This window comes from Oncorhynchus clarkii, chromosome 5, assembly GCF_045791955.1.
Source record: "Oncorhynchus clarkii lewisi isolate Uvic-CL-2024 chromosome 5, UVic_Ocla_1.0, whole genome shotgun sequence".
NCBI lineage: Eukaryota > Metazoa > Chordata > Actinopteri > Salmoniformes > Salmonidae > Oncorhynchus > Oncorhynchus clarkii.
In genome coordinates this window covers 59,080,612-59,094,941 of record NC_092151.1, presented here as the reverse complement: position 1 = coordinate 59,094,941, position 14,330 = coordinate 59,080,612, and the positions used below count along the sequence as shown (strand labels likewise).

The following is a 14,330-nucleotide window of genomic DNA, read 5'->3' as shown; positions in this document are numbered from 1 at the left end:
AAACAAAGAGTTATGTGTTGAGTAATGTCAAAATTGCATGCATTTAAGTATCCGTGTATGGATTGTCCCAGAATACAGTTTAGGCGAAAAGGCCCATCGCCTTCGGAGTGTCCTCGGGATGGGAAAACACACCCCAAGCATGGTCAAGAGTGTCTCTACTCATGTAAAGGTTTTTCTACTGTGTCAACTCGATTTGCCTTAGTAGTATCTCAGCCTTCACGGTAAATGTCCAGATCAGCATCACAAGACACGTTTAGAGATTTCCACTTTGATATTGTTTGACAGCGTGTCTACGGTAGGTCTTCAACCCCATTTTAGAAATGCTAAGACCAACCCATATCACAAAATCAGGAGCTAACTTTACTAGAAATACTTAACAGTACTATTGAAAGAAAAAGCTTCATTTATTTACTGAAACTCAAAAGACAGTGTGCCATGGGGACAGTGGCATGTTTTGAGAAACAAAAACAAAAAAAAGACAGTCACAGTTTAGATCCTTAAGTCTCACAGTCATCTCTGCAGCTGCCATACAACTAAAGCAAGGCCTGTGGGGCAACATGTACAACACAGAGCATGGGAATGGTTGGACATACAGAGGACGATTGTGGGAATAAATTAAACAGATGTTAATGATAATAATAATAATAATGTACTGCATACAACAGTATAAAAATAAACCATTTAGAGAAAAAGTATAAAGAAACGACAACTGATATGCCCCTGATTTGTTTCCCAACATAGACAACATCTGGTAAGATTGATGACAAATTTGGGGAAATAATCATTTTCTTTGACACTGAAGGGATGAACTGATGGTAGCTGATGATAAAAGCAAAGGTGGCAGCAGCACCTAGAGAAACTGTAGGACACATGGACATGATAGACCACATTCTGAACAAAGGGGAAAATATCTTAAATTAAACTGACGGAAACTAAAATCTTAAACTCAGTTCTTCAACCCTAAACTCTTTCCAAAAAAAAGTGAACCTCTTAAAAAAGGCAAACATTGCCTGCCCCTTTCCCACCCCTACACCTGAAAAATAGGTTTTCACAGGAGTGCCAAGTCCATAGGGTATTACTCAATGTGATGATGCACAGCAGTCACTCCGTCGGCGAGGAGATCGGGCAGGACAGACACGTCCTATATCCGGTTTCATTTACAACTCGTCCTTGTCCTTCTTGGGATCTTCCCCTTCCTCCTCTTCCATTGGGCTGTCATCGTCCTCCTCCTCTGGCTCATCATCCTCATCTTCATCCCCCTCATCATCAGCAGTGTCCTTCTTGCTCTTCTCCTCCTCCTCTCTTGCTTTCCTCTCCTCCTCCTCCTGTGCATCCTTCATTTTCTTTTCTGGTTCCTGTTTTGCAAAGGAAAATGGGTCATTGAGAGAGAGTGCTGTGGGACTGGTATATGTGTCTTACATTTGAAAATGAATATCAAACTGAACTCATACAAAGTTATGAAAAACAGAAATTTATGAAAATAACAAAATCCTACCTTTGTAGCTCCCCATGTCTCGTTTCCAAACTCCTCAGCCTCTTTTATATCATCACCGATCAGGAAGTTGTCAAAGATGGTGCCAGACTTCACCTATAAAAAAAGGCAACTTTAACATCAAGCTCATAATTACCCTTCAACAACAACATTCACTGTCTGAGGTCTAACATACCTGCCACAGGTCCAGACCCAACACTCCAATGTTGTCAAACTTGTAGATGGCGGCATCGGCTGTGTACTCAGGGTTATCGATCTCAGGGTGCACCCAGGCACCTTTGTAGTCAGGGTTGTCAATCTGCTTTGCCTTCCACTCTCCCTGGAAAGATAAGGCCAGTTATAAGACTACCTGTGGTGCACTAGCTGTATAATGCAGATTTAAAATCATGGAAGGAAAACACTGATAACTTATTAATAAGAATTAAACTATTTATAAGTATATGCTATGCATACATGCGTATTCTACAACGTACTGACATAAAAGTTGTATAAGCATTTATAACTTATTCATGAAAGTTATATTTAAGTGTTATCAGCAACTGGTACAAACTCAGTCTGTACCTGGTACTCTGGGTTGGGGATCATAGGAGGCTCCCACTCGCCATCCATGTCCACATCCCAGTCCTCAGGGATCTTAGCATCAGGGTCAGGGATGTTCTCAGGCTTCTCCCAGTCCTAGTGAGAAAGTTCAATATTAGTTACAACTTGGTCAGTGACAGAACTAAACAATGTGCTTTGACAAAAGAGATCACTCCTGAAACTAAACCAGGACCAAATAAAGCTCGTGCTCATTGGCCTTAGTCCATTTACTGTTAAATGCAGGAAGAAAGACCATTTGTTAAACACAATGGGTCCATACTGTGGCAAAAGCAAATGTGATACCTATCAACTCGTTATAGACTGTGCTGATTCCATTTTGTGGCCTTTATGTAAGAGTAACTAGCCTTGGGGGAACTTTGGGATAATCTGTTCATTTGACAAAGTGGATTGGTGGAACTGTGTTTTCTGACTAAATGCACTGGGCTGAATAGCGAAACAGTACTGCCTGGACACCAATGGGGAAAAAAAGTACCCACCTCTTCATTGCTTTGTCATTCCCAGTAGCAGTACCTCTCATTATATGTTACTGTAGACTTTGCATAACATTTCTCATACCTGATTCTGATAGGACTTATATCCATGCTGGCTTATGTTCGATCAAATCTCTTCATTCAAAGAGGCTCACCTCTGGCTTGGTGTCGGTAGGGTCGTCGATTTTGGCCCTGTCGTCCCAGTCCTCTGGCTTCTTGGCCTCGGGGTCCTTGACAGTCTTTGGGGGCAAAATGTCCCAGTCATCCTCCAGAGTGCCTGACTCCACCTTCTCATTGTTGATCTTCACCTCGTATGTCTGGTCCGGGTTCAGGATCAGAGTGTACAGATGTGTCAGCTCGTCATCCTGAAAAGACAAAAGGGGAGAACAGCAGAGGTTAGAGGTCAGACCTGGCAGGTAATATGCAGTAAAGGAATGCAAAGCTGAGGGATTTTAAAATGGCATACCTTGCATTTGATTTCTTTCTTGATGAGGTGGTTCTTGCCTTTGTAGTTGAAGATGACATGAACCTTCTTGGTGCTGTAGCCACAGATGTCAGGCCCTGTGGGATGGATGGTTAAAGAATTTAACCTATTGATTGTTAGGTCAATAAAATACAGAATATACCAGTAAAATCCAGGCATTTCTAAAAAATGTCTCACTGAATGAATGTCTCTGCTAAATGACAAAAATGTAAATGACCGAGGGTCACGAAAATAACAGAGGGATTCATCTCTGACTAAAAGTCACTCCTCAGTCAGAAAAACTTAGTGGTGCTCTGTACACACTCACCAAACATGATGTAATACTGCGAGTCCCCGTGCATAGCTGCCTGGTCTAGGTCTGCTGGGAAAATTTTGACATATCCGCCCCCACAGTCAATCTTCTGCTCGTGTTTGACAGTGAACTGGACCACCAGGGACTTTCCCTCGTTGCTGAAGGGTTCAAAGCGGCTGGAGAGAGCATAGAAACGGGCATCCTGGCTGGTCTGGAGACCTGTGAGACAGGTAAGAAGACACATTAGCATCAGTAGGTTTAATTGAACCCAGGTATAGGAGGTGAGTGATGCATAGTGATACTGTACTGTGTCATGTGGATTACATTTTGATTAGGGTTGGAGACCAGAGAATACATTTTATATATTTGCATTTCGAACAATCCACAATCTAAGGAGCCATTTCCAACCATTTGGCATATGCAAACTCAGATCTGGCAAAATCTCCATAATGAAACATCTTGCCGTGATCAAACTACAATATATTCCCATTCAGCTCACCTTTATCGGCCTCAGCGTCACCATAAAACTTCCCAGCAGTCAGTTTCCACTCGCCATAGTCTGACTTGTGCTCTGATACAAGCCACCGACTCTTCCATGCATCTGAAAACAACATTTACAATCGCATTAGTCCGGATCTGGGGAAGTATCTCGAGTGGCGCAGCGGTCTAAGGCACTGCATCTAGAGGATGTCTAGAGGAGCCACTACAGGCCCTGGTTCATTCCCGGGCTGTACCACAACCGGCCGTGATCAGGAGTCCCATAGGGTGGTGCACAATTGGCCCAGCATCGTCCGGGTTAGGAGAGGGTTTGGCCAGGGTAGGCCGTCATTGTAAATAAGAATAGTTTTTTAACTGACTTGCCTAGTTAAATAAAGATCACGATTGAATAAATACTGCAGGCTGTCAAAGAAGCCAAGTGAAAGAACTTCTTATGATCAGATCAGTGCACTGCTGAATTCTATATTTTGAGGGGGGAATTTTTTTTATTTATTTCCCTTTGATACTATTACAAAATGTATTTTTCTAAATAAAACAAAAGGTGTGTGTTTTCTACACAGTGATCAGTGTAAAAAAGGCTGACCATAATGATATTTTATGATATACATTCACTTTAAAGATGTCCATTTTAAATGAGTGCATGGCGAACAGGGTGTAGAGCTCATGTTCCACATTACAGAAAAGTTGTTTCAACAATAGAAATGACATAATGGAGTCCATAGTCTGGATATTGACTATTCCAGGTATAAAGAACATAAATGGTTGATTAAAATTTGACCTAGAAAAGAGGTACGTATGGGCCCTTGATCCCCAAACCATTATTTATCATATAGAAACATTTTAGGAATGATCAGAAAAACAAAAGGCACGTTTACCTCCATCCTGAAATTGTTCCTTGAAGTATACAGTAGCGTCAATGGTGACAGCTACCGATGCAAAAACTGCTAATATTGCCACTGCGACCCTCATGCTTTCACCGTCCCGCTGTACAGGTAAACTGTGTGTGCTGCTTTTCACTGAAAGTCGGTTATAAACGCTGAAGGAAACAGGTAATATGATCATTTCTAACTCCCTATTCCTGAACAGATGGCCGTGGCTCATTGGACGAGATCTTGTCCAATGAAATGAGACCACGATTTATCTTTCGGAAGTGCTCGGATTACACATCGGCTCGAGGCCGAAGTAGTCCCTCGCCACAGGTCTGGCATCATATTGCCCAATCCCAAAGCTTTAACTAACCGCTGACCCTGGGACCAGAGGTTAGAGGCAAATTCTAAAACTCCTCCACATCGAAGAGCGGGCCATATTTGAAATAATTTCTCTGAATTTGCGAGGAGCAATGATTGTGGACAGAAAATATTGTTTTATGTTGTGGAAATTTGTAAGATTGAGGATGAACATTCATTTATTTTTGGAACCAAGTGTGATTATTCAAAAGTGCATTATGTCCAAATGTTTCCATAAATTCCTAATAAAACACAACTTTCCACACCGCAATAAAGTAAATTGAACGTCATACACCCTTGCTCAAGGTTGACACACACCACGAAATCATGTGACACAATAAAGGCTTTCTTGGTCACTAACCATAAAACTCAGACGTCATGACTCCATAGGGATAATCTCAATTGCACCCTCCTCGTATCCTCTCTCCTCGCCCCTTCTTAAACCCAAAACCTTCAACCTTCTCCTCTAATGGGCGAGGCGAGGAGAAAGAACGCACGCAATTTATGAAGAAAAAGGCCCTTTTCTTTTATTAATTTAAAAAAATCTGATTTGGAAAACAATTTAGAGTCTTTTAAAACGTATACAAAACAAAATGTCAAAAACATGTATTCGCTATATGTCTGTTGATATAATATGGATTAGTTGTATTTATTTTTAATTTTTCTAATTTCTTTGTGGAATGCCTCTGGCTATTATGTTTTGCATGTTATTGTTAATACATAAATAATTAAGAAAAATTAACTGCCTTTTCTCAAAGATGACGTTTTCCATGCAGGTTTCCGTAGAATGTGTCGACGCGTACAGATGACCTATTATTTTGACCAGATACTCTAGGGGCCGCTCTAACAATGAAATGTATATGAAATAATGTATTAAAAAATGGAAGGCAGTCGGGAGGAGGCAAGATCATGTGGCACCATTCCAGCCAAGGAGAGGGAAGATACGCGTGTAAACAACAGGCACAACAGTTTCCACAGCCACAAAGTCAAAATTGGCTTGGCCTATCGTAAACATTAGAAACTGGCGGGTGGTAACTAGTGACGACCAGGCCCAACTCCGATATAAAGTGTTATTTCTCAAAGTTGCCTGGATGTCATGTGTCCTACTTATATCAGTGCACTCGTAACAACCTAATCATTACGAAACTTATATTCGATCAAATAAGCCACACTTAGGAAATAATACATTCCATGTTTTATTAACCAAATTCGACACTCTTTGACCTCCATACAAAAATCGCCACCTGCTGGAGAAGACAGATTTTGGGCCCAATTATCCCTCTGATAAACCACGACTCGGTCCCGTGGGTATGAGGGTCTCCGTTTACGGTGAAGTTGGACACAGTGTAATTGCTACAAGGTTAATCTCAAAACGGATACATCTAATCAGATGGATACATTGTAACTGTGCGCAATTGTGTACGTGTTGTAGTCTACATGACTTTGCAAAGCAGAGCGCTCTAGCTGACCAGTGTACTGTACATTTAGGCTTCTTAGTAGGCTAAGTAGCTAATTTACTTTAATTTTTAACTGCCACGATAAGCATAGCTTTGCTGTTTCCAAAACTCTCGACTCATGCATTTATTTTATGATCAAAACGACGAACAACAACTAAAATAATTTGCAGACCAAATGTATTATTGAATAGTTAGCTAGTAGAACCAGGTATACGTATATACAGTTTAAGTCGGAAGGTTACATACACCTTAGCCAAATACATTTAAACTCAGACTTTTCACAATTCCTGACATTTAACCCCAGTAAGAATTCCCTGTCTTAGGTCAGTAAGGATCACCACTTTACTTTAAGAATGTGAAATGTCAGAATAATAGTAGAGAGAAGGATTTATTTCAGCTTTTATTTCTTTCATCACGTTCCCAGTGCGTCAGAGGTTTACATACACTCAATTAGTATTGGGTAGCATTGCCTTTAAATTGTTTAACTTGGGTCAAACGTTTTGGGTTTCCTTCCACAAGCTTACCACAATAATTTGGGTGAATTTTGTCCCATTCCTACCGACAGAGCTGGTGTAACTGAGTTAGGTTTGTAGGCCTCCTTGCTTGCACACGCTTTTTCAGTTCTGTAAAAAAGTCAGATCTACAGCTGTTGTATTCGGCGCATGTGACAAATACGATTTTATTTGATTCAAATGTGGCCAAAAGGACAACCAAAAGTCCACCACTTAATACACTCAATGCTTGGTAATTTAGCTACCTACCCCAAAATCCAAGAATCGTGGCCAGAAAGTATACACAGAATGTTTGACATTATTGTTATCTCCCCAGGGATATGTGGATGTCATTGCCAATAGGAGAAACACTTCACAAGCCAGACAAACCCCATTCCAGGACCTGAGCGACCTATTGTTATCCTTAGAGGACTCGGTGAGTGACCAACCCAATGACGTCATCAACAAAAAGCTGGGGAGGGATGACCCACCACCAGAGGGCTTTCGAGGGGATGGGGGGAGCAGGTTCTCCCTCCACCTGCTGCAGCTACCAGCCAACCTCCAGCCCTGAGCTGGACTCAGACATAGTCAGTCGAGTCCACATCACAGAGGAGCTCACAGAGCGCGGCCCTGAGCCGACTGGCTGTCATAGAGAACCGCATCCGAAATCGTCAACAGGCCAGGGATGGACCAGCGCTGTTGGCTGATAGGCGTATACCAACAGCCCCCCAGGAGAAGGAGAAGCCCCTGCCTGCCCAGTCCAGCAGTGACCTCAGCATGAAGGGGAAACGCTTCCTGAAGAAGAGAGTGCATGTATCACCTGCTGTAGCGTCTAATGAGAAAGGCCTGGATCTTGATGCCACGCCATAGGGTAGTTCCAAACCCGGTACTCCAATAAGGGTGGCCGGTAGAGGTGTGACTCTGGACAGCGATGAGGAGGATATGAGGAAACTCCTGGGGGGCTCTTTTGAGTCGTCAGAGTATAGCCTGCACAAAGAAGCAAGATAATCTTCACAGATGACAACTAGAAAGGTAGCTCACAATAGTAGCAATTTAGTACCAGCAATGTGTAATCTAACCACCCATCTGTCCTTTTTCTTATATTCCACAGTTGTTCATCCAAAGCAGCCAGGTTTCCCCCTCACCTCCACTGGCAGACCGATCATCTTCAGTCAGAGCCCAGTCCCGCTCTCCACCCTCTCCTCCGTGCAGCGGATCACCCAGTCGCTTCTCCAGCCGAGCCCTGGACCAGCGCAGTCCTTTTCTCTCCATCCGCAGTGCCTCAGTAGTCCTCCCTCCATCGCCCTATCCTCCCTACGCCCCCTCCCCAGGCAGTCAGGGATCCCCACGGGCCAGGCACCTCAAACCCTCCCGGTCCTCAGTGTCACCCCTCAGTGAGATGTGCTCCCTGGTGGAGCTCTTCCCTGAGGCCCTGGACGTTTTGGCGGAGCTCTTCTCTGAGGACCTGCCCTCCGATGATGCCATCAGTGAGAGAAGTGGAGTCTCTGATGGTAAGCCAGGTCATTTGTCGAATGTCTGTAGTTGTAGTGAAAAGCAATGCGAAATGAGAAACTTTCTTCAAGAAAATGTTTTGAGTGCTAGTTAACCAGAGAGAGTGTTTTTGATATAATTTACTCAGTCCAGTTGATTCATGAAGTCATGTTTTCTCTGCAGAATTCAACATTAATATTATGCCACTGGACGACCTCGCACCGGTCACGTTTGGAATGTCGGAGAAAAAAAAAGAAAAAAAGTGTGTGATAATGACAGCCAGTGGTACTGGACGTGTGAGGAGAGGATCCCATCAGAAGAGCCCAGGGAGGACTACAAGAGTGACTTTGAGAGTGAGATCAAGACTGAAACAGACCGGAGTAGTGTCAGCGAGATCTCCGAGCACCTGGGAGACAGAGACGGGGACAAAGATGAGGTCAGCGAGGTCATGGACTACAGCGTCTCAGACACATCTTAGAGCGACAAGTACTCCAGTGTCTCAGAGAAGGACAATCAGTCCCACATCAACCACAGACTACAGTAAAATGGCTGATTCATTCCGTGGCAGCAGGGCTTTCTATTCCAGGTCATCTCGCTCCCACTCTGTGGCTGAAACTATCATGCCGTCTCAAGTTTTGAAGAGACGCTCGCCCAGGTGTGTGAGAGAGGCCCCAGTGCAGACCCAACCAGACTGACTGGCCTTCACCTTGTCCGAGATGCAGACCCAACCAGACGGACTGGCCTTCACCTTGTCCGAGATGCAGACCCAACCAGACGGACTGGCCTTCACCTTGTCCGAGATGCAGACCCAACCAGACTGACTGGCCTTCACCTTGTCCGAGATGCAGACCCAACCAGACGGACTGGCCTTCACCTTGTCTGAGATGCAGACCCAACCAGACGCACTGGCCTTCACCTTGTCCGAGATGCAGACCCAACCAGACGGACTGGCCTTCACCTTGTCCGAGATGCAGACCCAACCAGACGGACTGGCCTTCACCTTGTCTGAGATGCAGACCCAACCAGACGGACTGGCCTTCACCTTGTCCGAGATGCAGACCCAACCAGACGGACTGGCCTTCACCTGGTCCACCGGTTTGTCCACTAACTAAGTACAGGAACATTTGCAACAAAGAAAAACATTTGCATTTTAGTCAGTGTCATTTATACATGTCTACCTGTCTGTCATTCTCCTGTCTGTGTAGGTATGGCAGCCCAAGGGCCGGCGGTTGGGATGGCCTATGTGGATCTAACCCATGGCGAGTCAGTGCAGAGCCCGTGGAGGGTGTGTCTTTACAGCCACGGTTCAGATGATAGAGGCAGAATTCTCGCTCATAAAAAAACAACAATAAACCCATATAATAAAATTTCTCAGTTGAGCCTCAAACTTCTAAAGTAGTTTTGGGATTTTATGCTACAGTAGTTGATGCACTGTTTCACCCAGTGATTTATATATACACTAGATGATTGATAGGTGGCGCTGTTTTGAAGCCACTGTGCCTATACCATCTTGGCACTCCCCCACCATTGTAATTTTTTTAAAGGGAGCTATAGAAATGCATCTAATATCTACATTTGTTTTTGCCACATGTATACTATTACAGACACCTTAATGCATACTTTTAAGTTATATTATGTGAGCTAAACATAAATCATTCAATATGGTTACTGGGCTATCTGATCATAATCTGACACTTATAGCCAGAAAGCTGTCTAAGAGCAGGTTTAACCTCTCTACTGTTAGAAAGCCAGATCAACTAAGAATACCTAAGAGTGAATTAAGCTATTTTGGGGAATTAACTGGAATGATCTCTTGTCCTATACAGACGTGGAAGCTGATAGTCAAGTTTTTCTATCCACAATCCAGACTACAATAAATGGTTTCCTAAAGAAAATCAAATCCAAACCTGGCCAAAAGAGAACTCTTCCTTGGCTAAATGGAGAAATTGATGAAAGAACGAGATTATGCTCTAAAAATATCCCTAAAATCCAAATTAGAGCATGACAGACGTAGGTTTACCATGTTGAGAAATAAGGTGTTGAAAGAAATCAGACAGGCAAAAGCAAACTTTTTTTATTAACATAATTGGTGAAGCAAAGGGAAATTCTAAACTGATCTCGGAGAATCTAAAAAAGTTAACAGGGAAAGCCCATAGTAACACTGCAAAAAGACTAGACATCATGGTGAATAACAATCCAACACAGGATGCAGTCGAAATAGCAATAGCCTTCAATTCCTACTTTATTGACTCTGTCATGGTACTGACACAGAACCCCTCCACTGGTATCTTGGGATCAGTGCTAGTAAATGATGCTCAACCTGTCTTCATCATAAGGGAGGTTTCTGAGTCAAAGGTGAACAAGGTGATTAGCTCACTAAAGAACTCTAAAGCCAAAGATGTGTTTGGGCTGGACTCTACCTTTCTTAAAAACTACAAAGAGTCACTCATTGGCCCCATTACTAAGGTCACCAACACATCTATTGGTCTCGGAGTGTTTCCAAGGGTATGGAAGTCGGCCATAATAACGGCCATCTTTAAATTAGGCGACCCTGCTGACGTGAGTAACTACAGGCCCATTAGTATACTACCTGTGTTGTCAAAGGTTTTTGAAAAGTGTGTAGCAGAACAACTGATTGCCCACCTCAACAGCAGCCCCTTCACATTCCACTCCATGCAGTTTGGCTTCAGGGCAAACACTCCACAGATACGGGCCAACTGCTTTCTTCTGGAAAATGTGAAGTCCAAGATGGACAAAGGGGGCGTTGTTGGGGCTGTGTTTCTGGACCTAAGGAAGGCTTTTGATACTGTTAACCATGAGATTCTCATCACAAAATTGTCCAAGTTCAACTTTTCCCCTGATGCCTTGAGATGGATGAAATCATACCTTGAAGGCAGAACTCAGTGTGTCAGAGTGAGAATGAGCTGTCGCCCACTCTTAGCTATGATGTGGGCGTGCCCCAAGGGTCAATACTGGGGCCCCTCCTGTTCAGCCTGTGCATTAATGATCTGCCTTCTGTCTGTACTGGGTCTGAAATTCAAATGTATGCAGATGATACAGTGATATATGTGCATGCAAAGAGCAAACAACAAGCTGAAAAAGAACTCACTACTGTAATGGTCCAGGTTACAAAGTGGCTCAGTGACTCATGTTTGCATCTCAATGTGAAAAAAACTGTTTGCATGTTCTTCACAAAGAGGGCAACAGATCCTACTGAGCCAGATGTCTATGTGTCAGGGGAGAAGCTCCAGGTGGAATCTGATTTTAAGTACATTGGCATCATACTTGATTCCAACCTCTTTTAAAAAGCATGTGAAAAAGGTAATTCAAATAACCAAATTCAACCTAGCTAATTTCCGATTTATACGAAATTGTTTGACTACAGAGGTAGCAAAACTGTACTTCAAATCTATGATACTCCTCCACTAAACATACTGCTTGACTAGTAGGGCCCAAGCTTGCTGTACAACATGAAGACCTATTCAGTCTGTCTACAAACAGGCTCTCAAAGTGCTTGATAGGAAGCCCAATAGCCATCATCACTGTTACATCCTCAGAAAGCATGAGCTCCTGAGTTGGGAAAATATTGTGCAATACACCGATACATGTCTTGTATTCAAGATCCTAAATGGCCTGGCTCCCCCTCCACTCAGTATTTTTGTTAAACAGGAAACCCAAACATATGGCAGCAGATCCACAAGGTCTGCCATGAGAGGTGACTGTATAGTTCCCTTAAGGAAAAGCACCATTAGTAAATCCGTTTTCTCTGCGAGAGCTTCCTATGTCTGGAATACACTGCCATCACACACACATAACTGCACCACATATCACACTTTCACAAAATGCTTGAAGACATGGCTAAAGGTCAATCAGATTTCCAAACATGGTCCCTAGCTGTGTGTTGCCGCTTTCCATGTTATCTGTTGTCTGTAGCTTGTGAGGTGTGGAAACACTTTGTTGCTTTTATGAATTTTGTCTTTCTGCCTTTTGTTCTATGTTGCTATGTCTGTATGATATGTCTTGCTTGTCCTATGTTTCTATTGTCTATATTGTAATTGTTTTTAATAACCTGCACAGGGACTGCGGTTGAAAATTAGCTAAAACCGGCACTTTTGATGAAACGTTGATTAATGGTGCACATGTTACATGAGCCGAAAAAAACAATCCCAGAAATTTTCCATAGGCACAAAAAGCTTATTCCTCTCATATTTTGGGCATAAATTTGTTTAGGTCCCTGTTAGTGAGCGTTTCACCTTCACCAAGAGAATCCATCTACCTGACAGGTGTGGCATATCAAGAAGCTGATTAAACAACTTGCTCGTTACACAGGTGCACCTTGTGCTGGGGACAATAAAAGGCATAAAATGTGCAGTTTTGTCACAACACAATGCCACAGATGTGTCAAGTTTTGAGGGAGTGTGCATTTGGCATGTTGACTGCAGGAATGTCTACCAGAGCTGTTGCCAGAGAGTTGAATGTTAATTTCTCTACCATAACGACGTGTAACCATGTCGTTTTAGAGAATTTGGCAGTACATCCAACTGGCCTCACAACTACAGACCACATGTAACCACGTCAGGTCAGGAACTCCACATCTGGCTTCATCACCCGCGGGATCACCTAAGGGTGGTGGGGGCTGAGGCATATTTCTGTCTTTAATTAAGCTCTTTTGTGGGGAAAAACTCATCCTGATTGGCTGGGCCTGGCTCCCCAGTGGGTTGGCCTATGCACTCCCAGACCCACCTATGGCTGTACCCATGCCCAGTCGTGTGAAATCCATAGATTAGGGCCTAATTAATGTATTTCAAATTGACTGATTTCCTTATATGAACTGTAACTCAGTAAAATCTTAGAAATTGTTGCACGTTGCATTTATATTTGATTTCAGTATACATCATTGGTTTTGGTGACCTCATTGTCACCATTGTTTAACACAATGCCTGAAGCATAATCTCTTATCTAAATAGGAAAGGCTCAGCTCTTCGTCCTACTGACCACACCTCTATTGTCTCTCTCATCCCCGGCCCTCATTGCATACAGCCCTGCTGTGTTTGCACTCAACATGCTGAGGCAGCAGCTGGCTCTCACCAGACACTTTGTCCAGACCAGCCGCCACCTCCACTTCTACAGTCCCTGCAGACTACACATACACCACCCTGGAGGACACCAAGGAGGTAGGCTACTCTAATGCCCAATCATAAATTAATCGCTACACACTCGTGTAGTACTGAAGGAATAATTGATAGTCAAATGCCGCTCCTTGTCACTCTTATCTGAGGGACTGTCGACCATATTTGCTGTGGACCCAATTGTAATTCACACTTCTGTGCATTTGTAGTCATCATGATCCAAGACAAAAATGGACATTTTCAGAGTTTTTCCACTTTTCCTGAATTGACTAGATTTGTAGTGGGATTGATTTGTTGTAGTTCATTGGCTGTCACAAGCCTCCCAAACTGACCACGGAGGCGGCCTTGGAGGAGATTCTTCAGGAAATGATGGAGCGCCACTACATCTGACACTGAGAATATATGGATACTTTACCATTCTCTATTAAAAAACATTTAATGTATTGGGGCTTGGGAAATTACCTATCATCAAAAAGGACAATCTATTCAAATGTGTCATACTTTCTATAGACGTATCAGTGGCGACCCCTGTTTTGAGCCCCCCTATTTTGCATGTTATTTTGGCATTAATAATGTCTCACATATGTTTGCAAACAATGTAAAAAAAAAAATAAAAAAAAATATATATATATATCATTGAGTTAATAAAGACACATACAAACATGGTCTCTTGTTTTCTTGAGTAAGGCAGCTCCAAAAT

General features: G+C 43.0%; 1 protein-coding gene and 1 pseudogene across 1 annotated transcript; one reads left to right on the top strand and one right to left on the bottom strand.

Annotated features, from left to right (window-relative positions):
- Nucleotides 1-385: 385 nt before the first annotated feature.
- LOC139409106 (calreticulin-like) lies at nt 386-4,951 on the bottom strand. Its single transcript, XM_071153807.1, has 9 exons — nt 4,712-4,951; nt 3,838-3,939; nt 3,354-3,557; nt 3,029-3,123; nt 2,718-2,927; nt 2,054-2,167; nt 1,668-1,811; nt 1,496-1,588; nt 386-1,355 (listed from the first exon to the last, which is right to left on the bottom strand). The coding sequence occupies exons 1-9, from the start codon at nt 4,935-4,937 to the stop codon at nt 1,158-1,160; spliced, it is 1,386 nt and encodes a 461-aa protein (XP_071009908.1). The 5' UTR covers nt 4,938-4,951; the 3' UTR covers nt 386-1,157.
- A 991-nt stretch (nt 4,952-5,942) lies between these two features.
- Nucleotides 5,943-14,020, top strand: LOC139409728 (uncharacterized protein C19orf44-like; annotated as a pseudogene).
- Nucleotides 14,021-14,330: the final 310 nt, after the last annotated feature.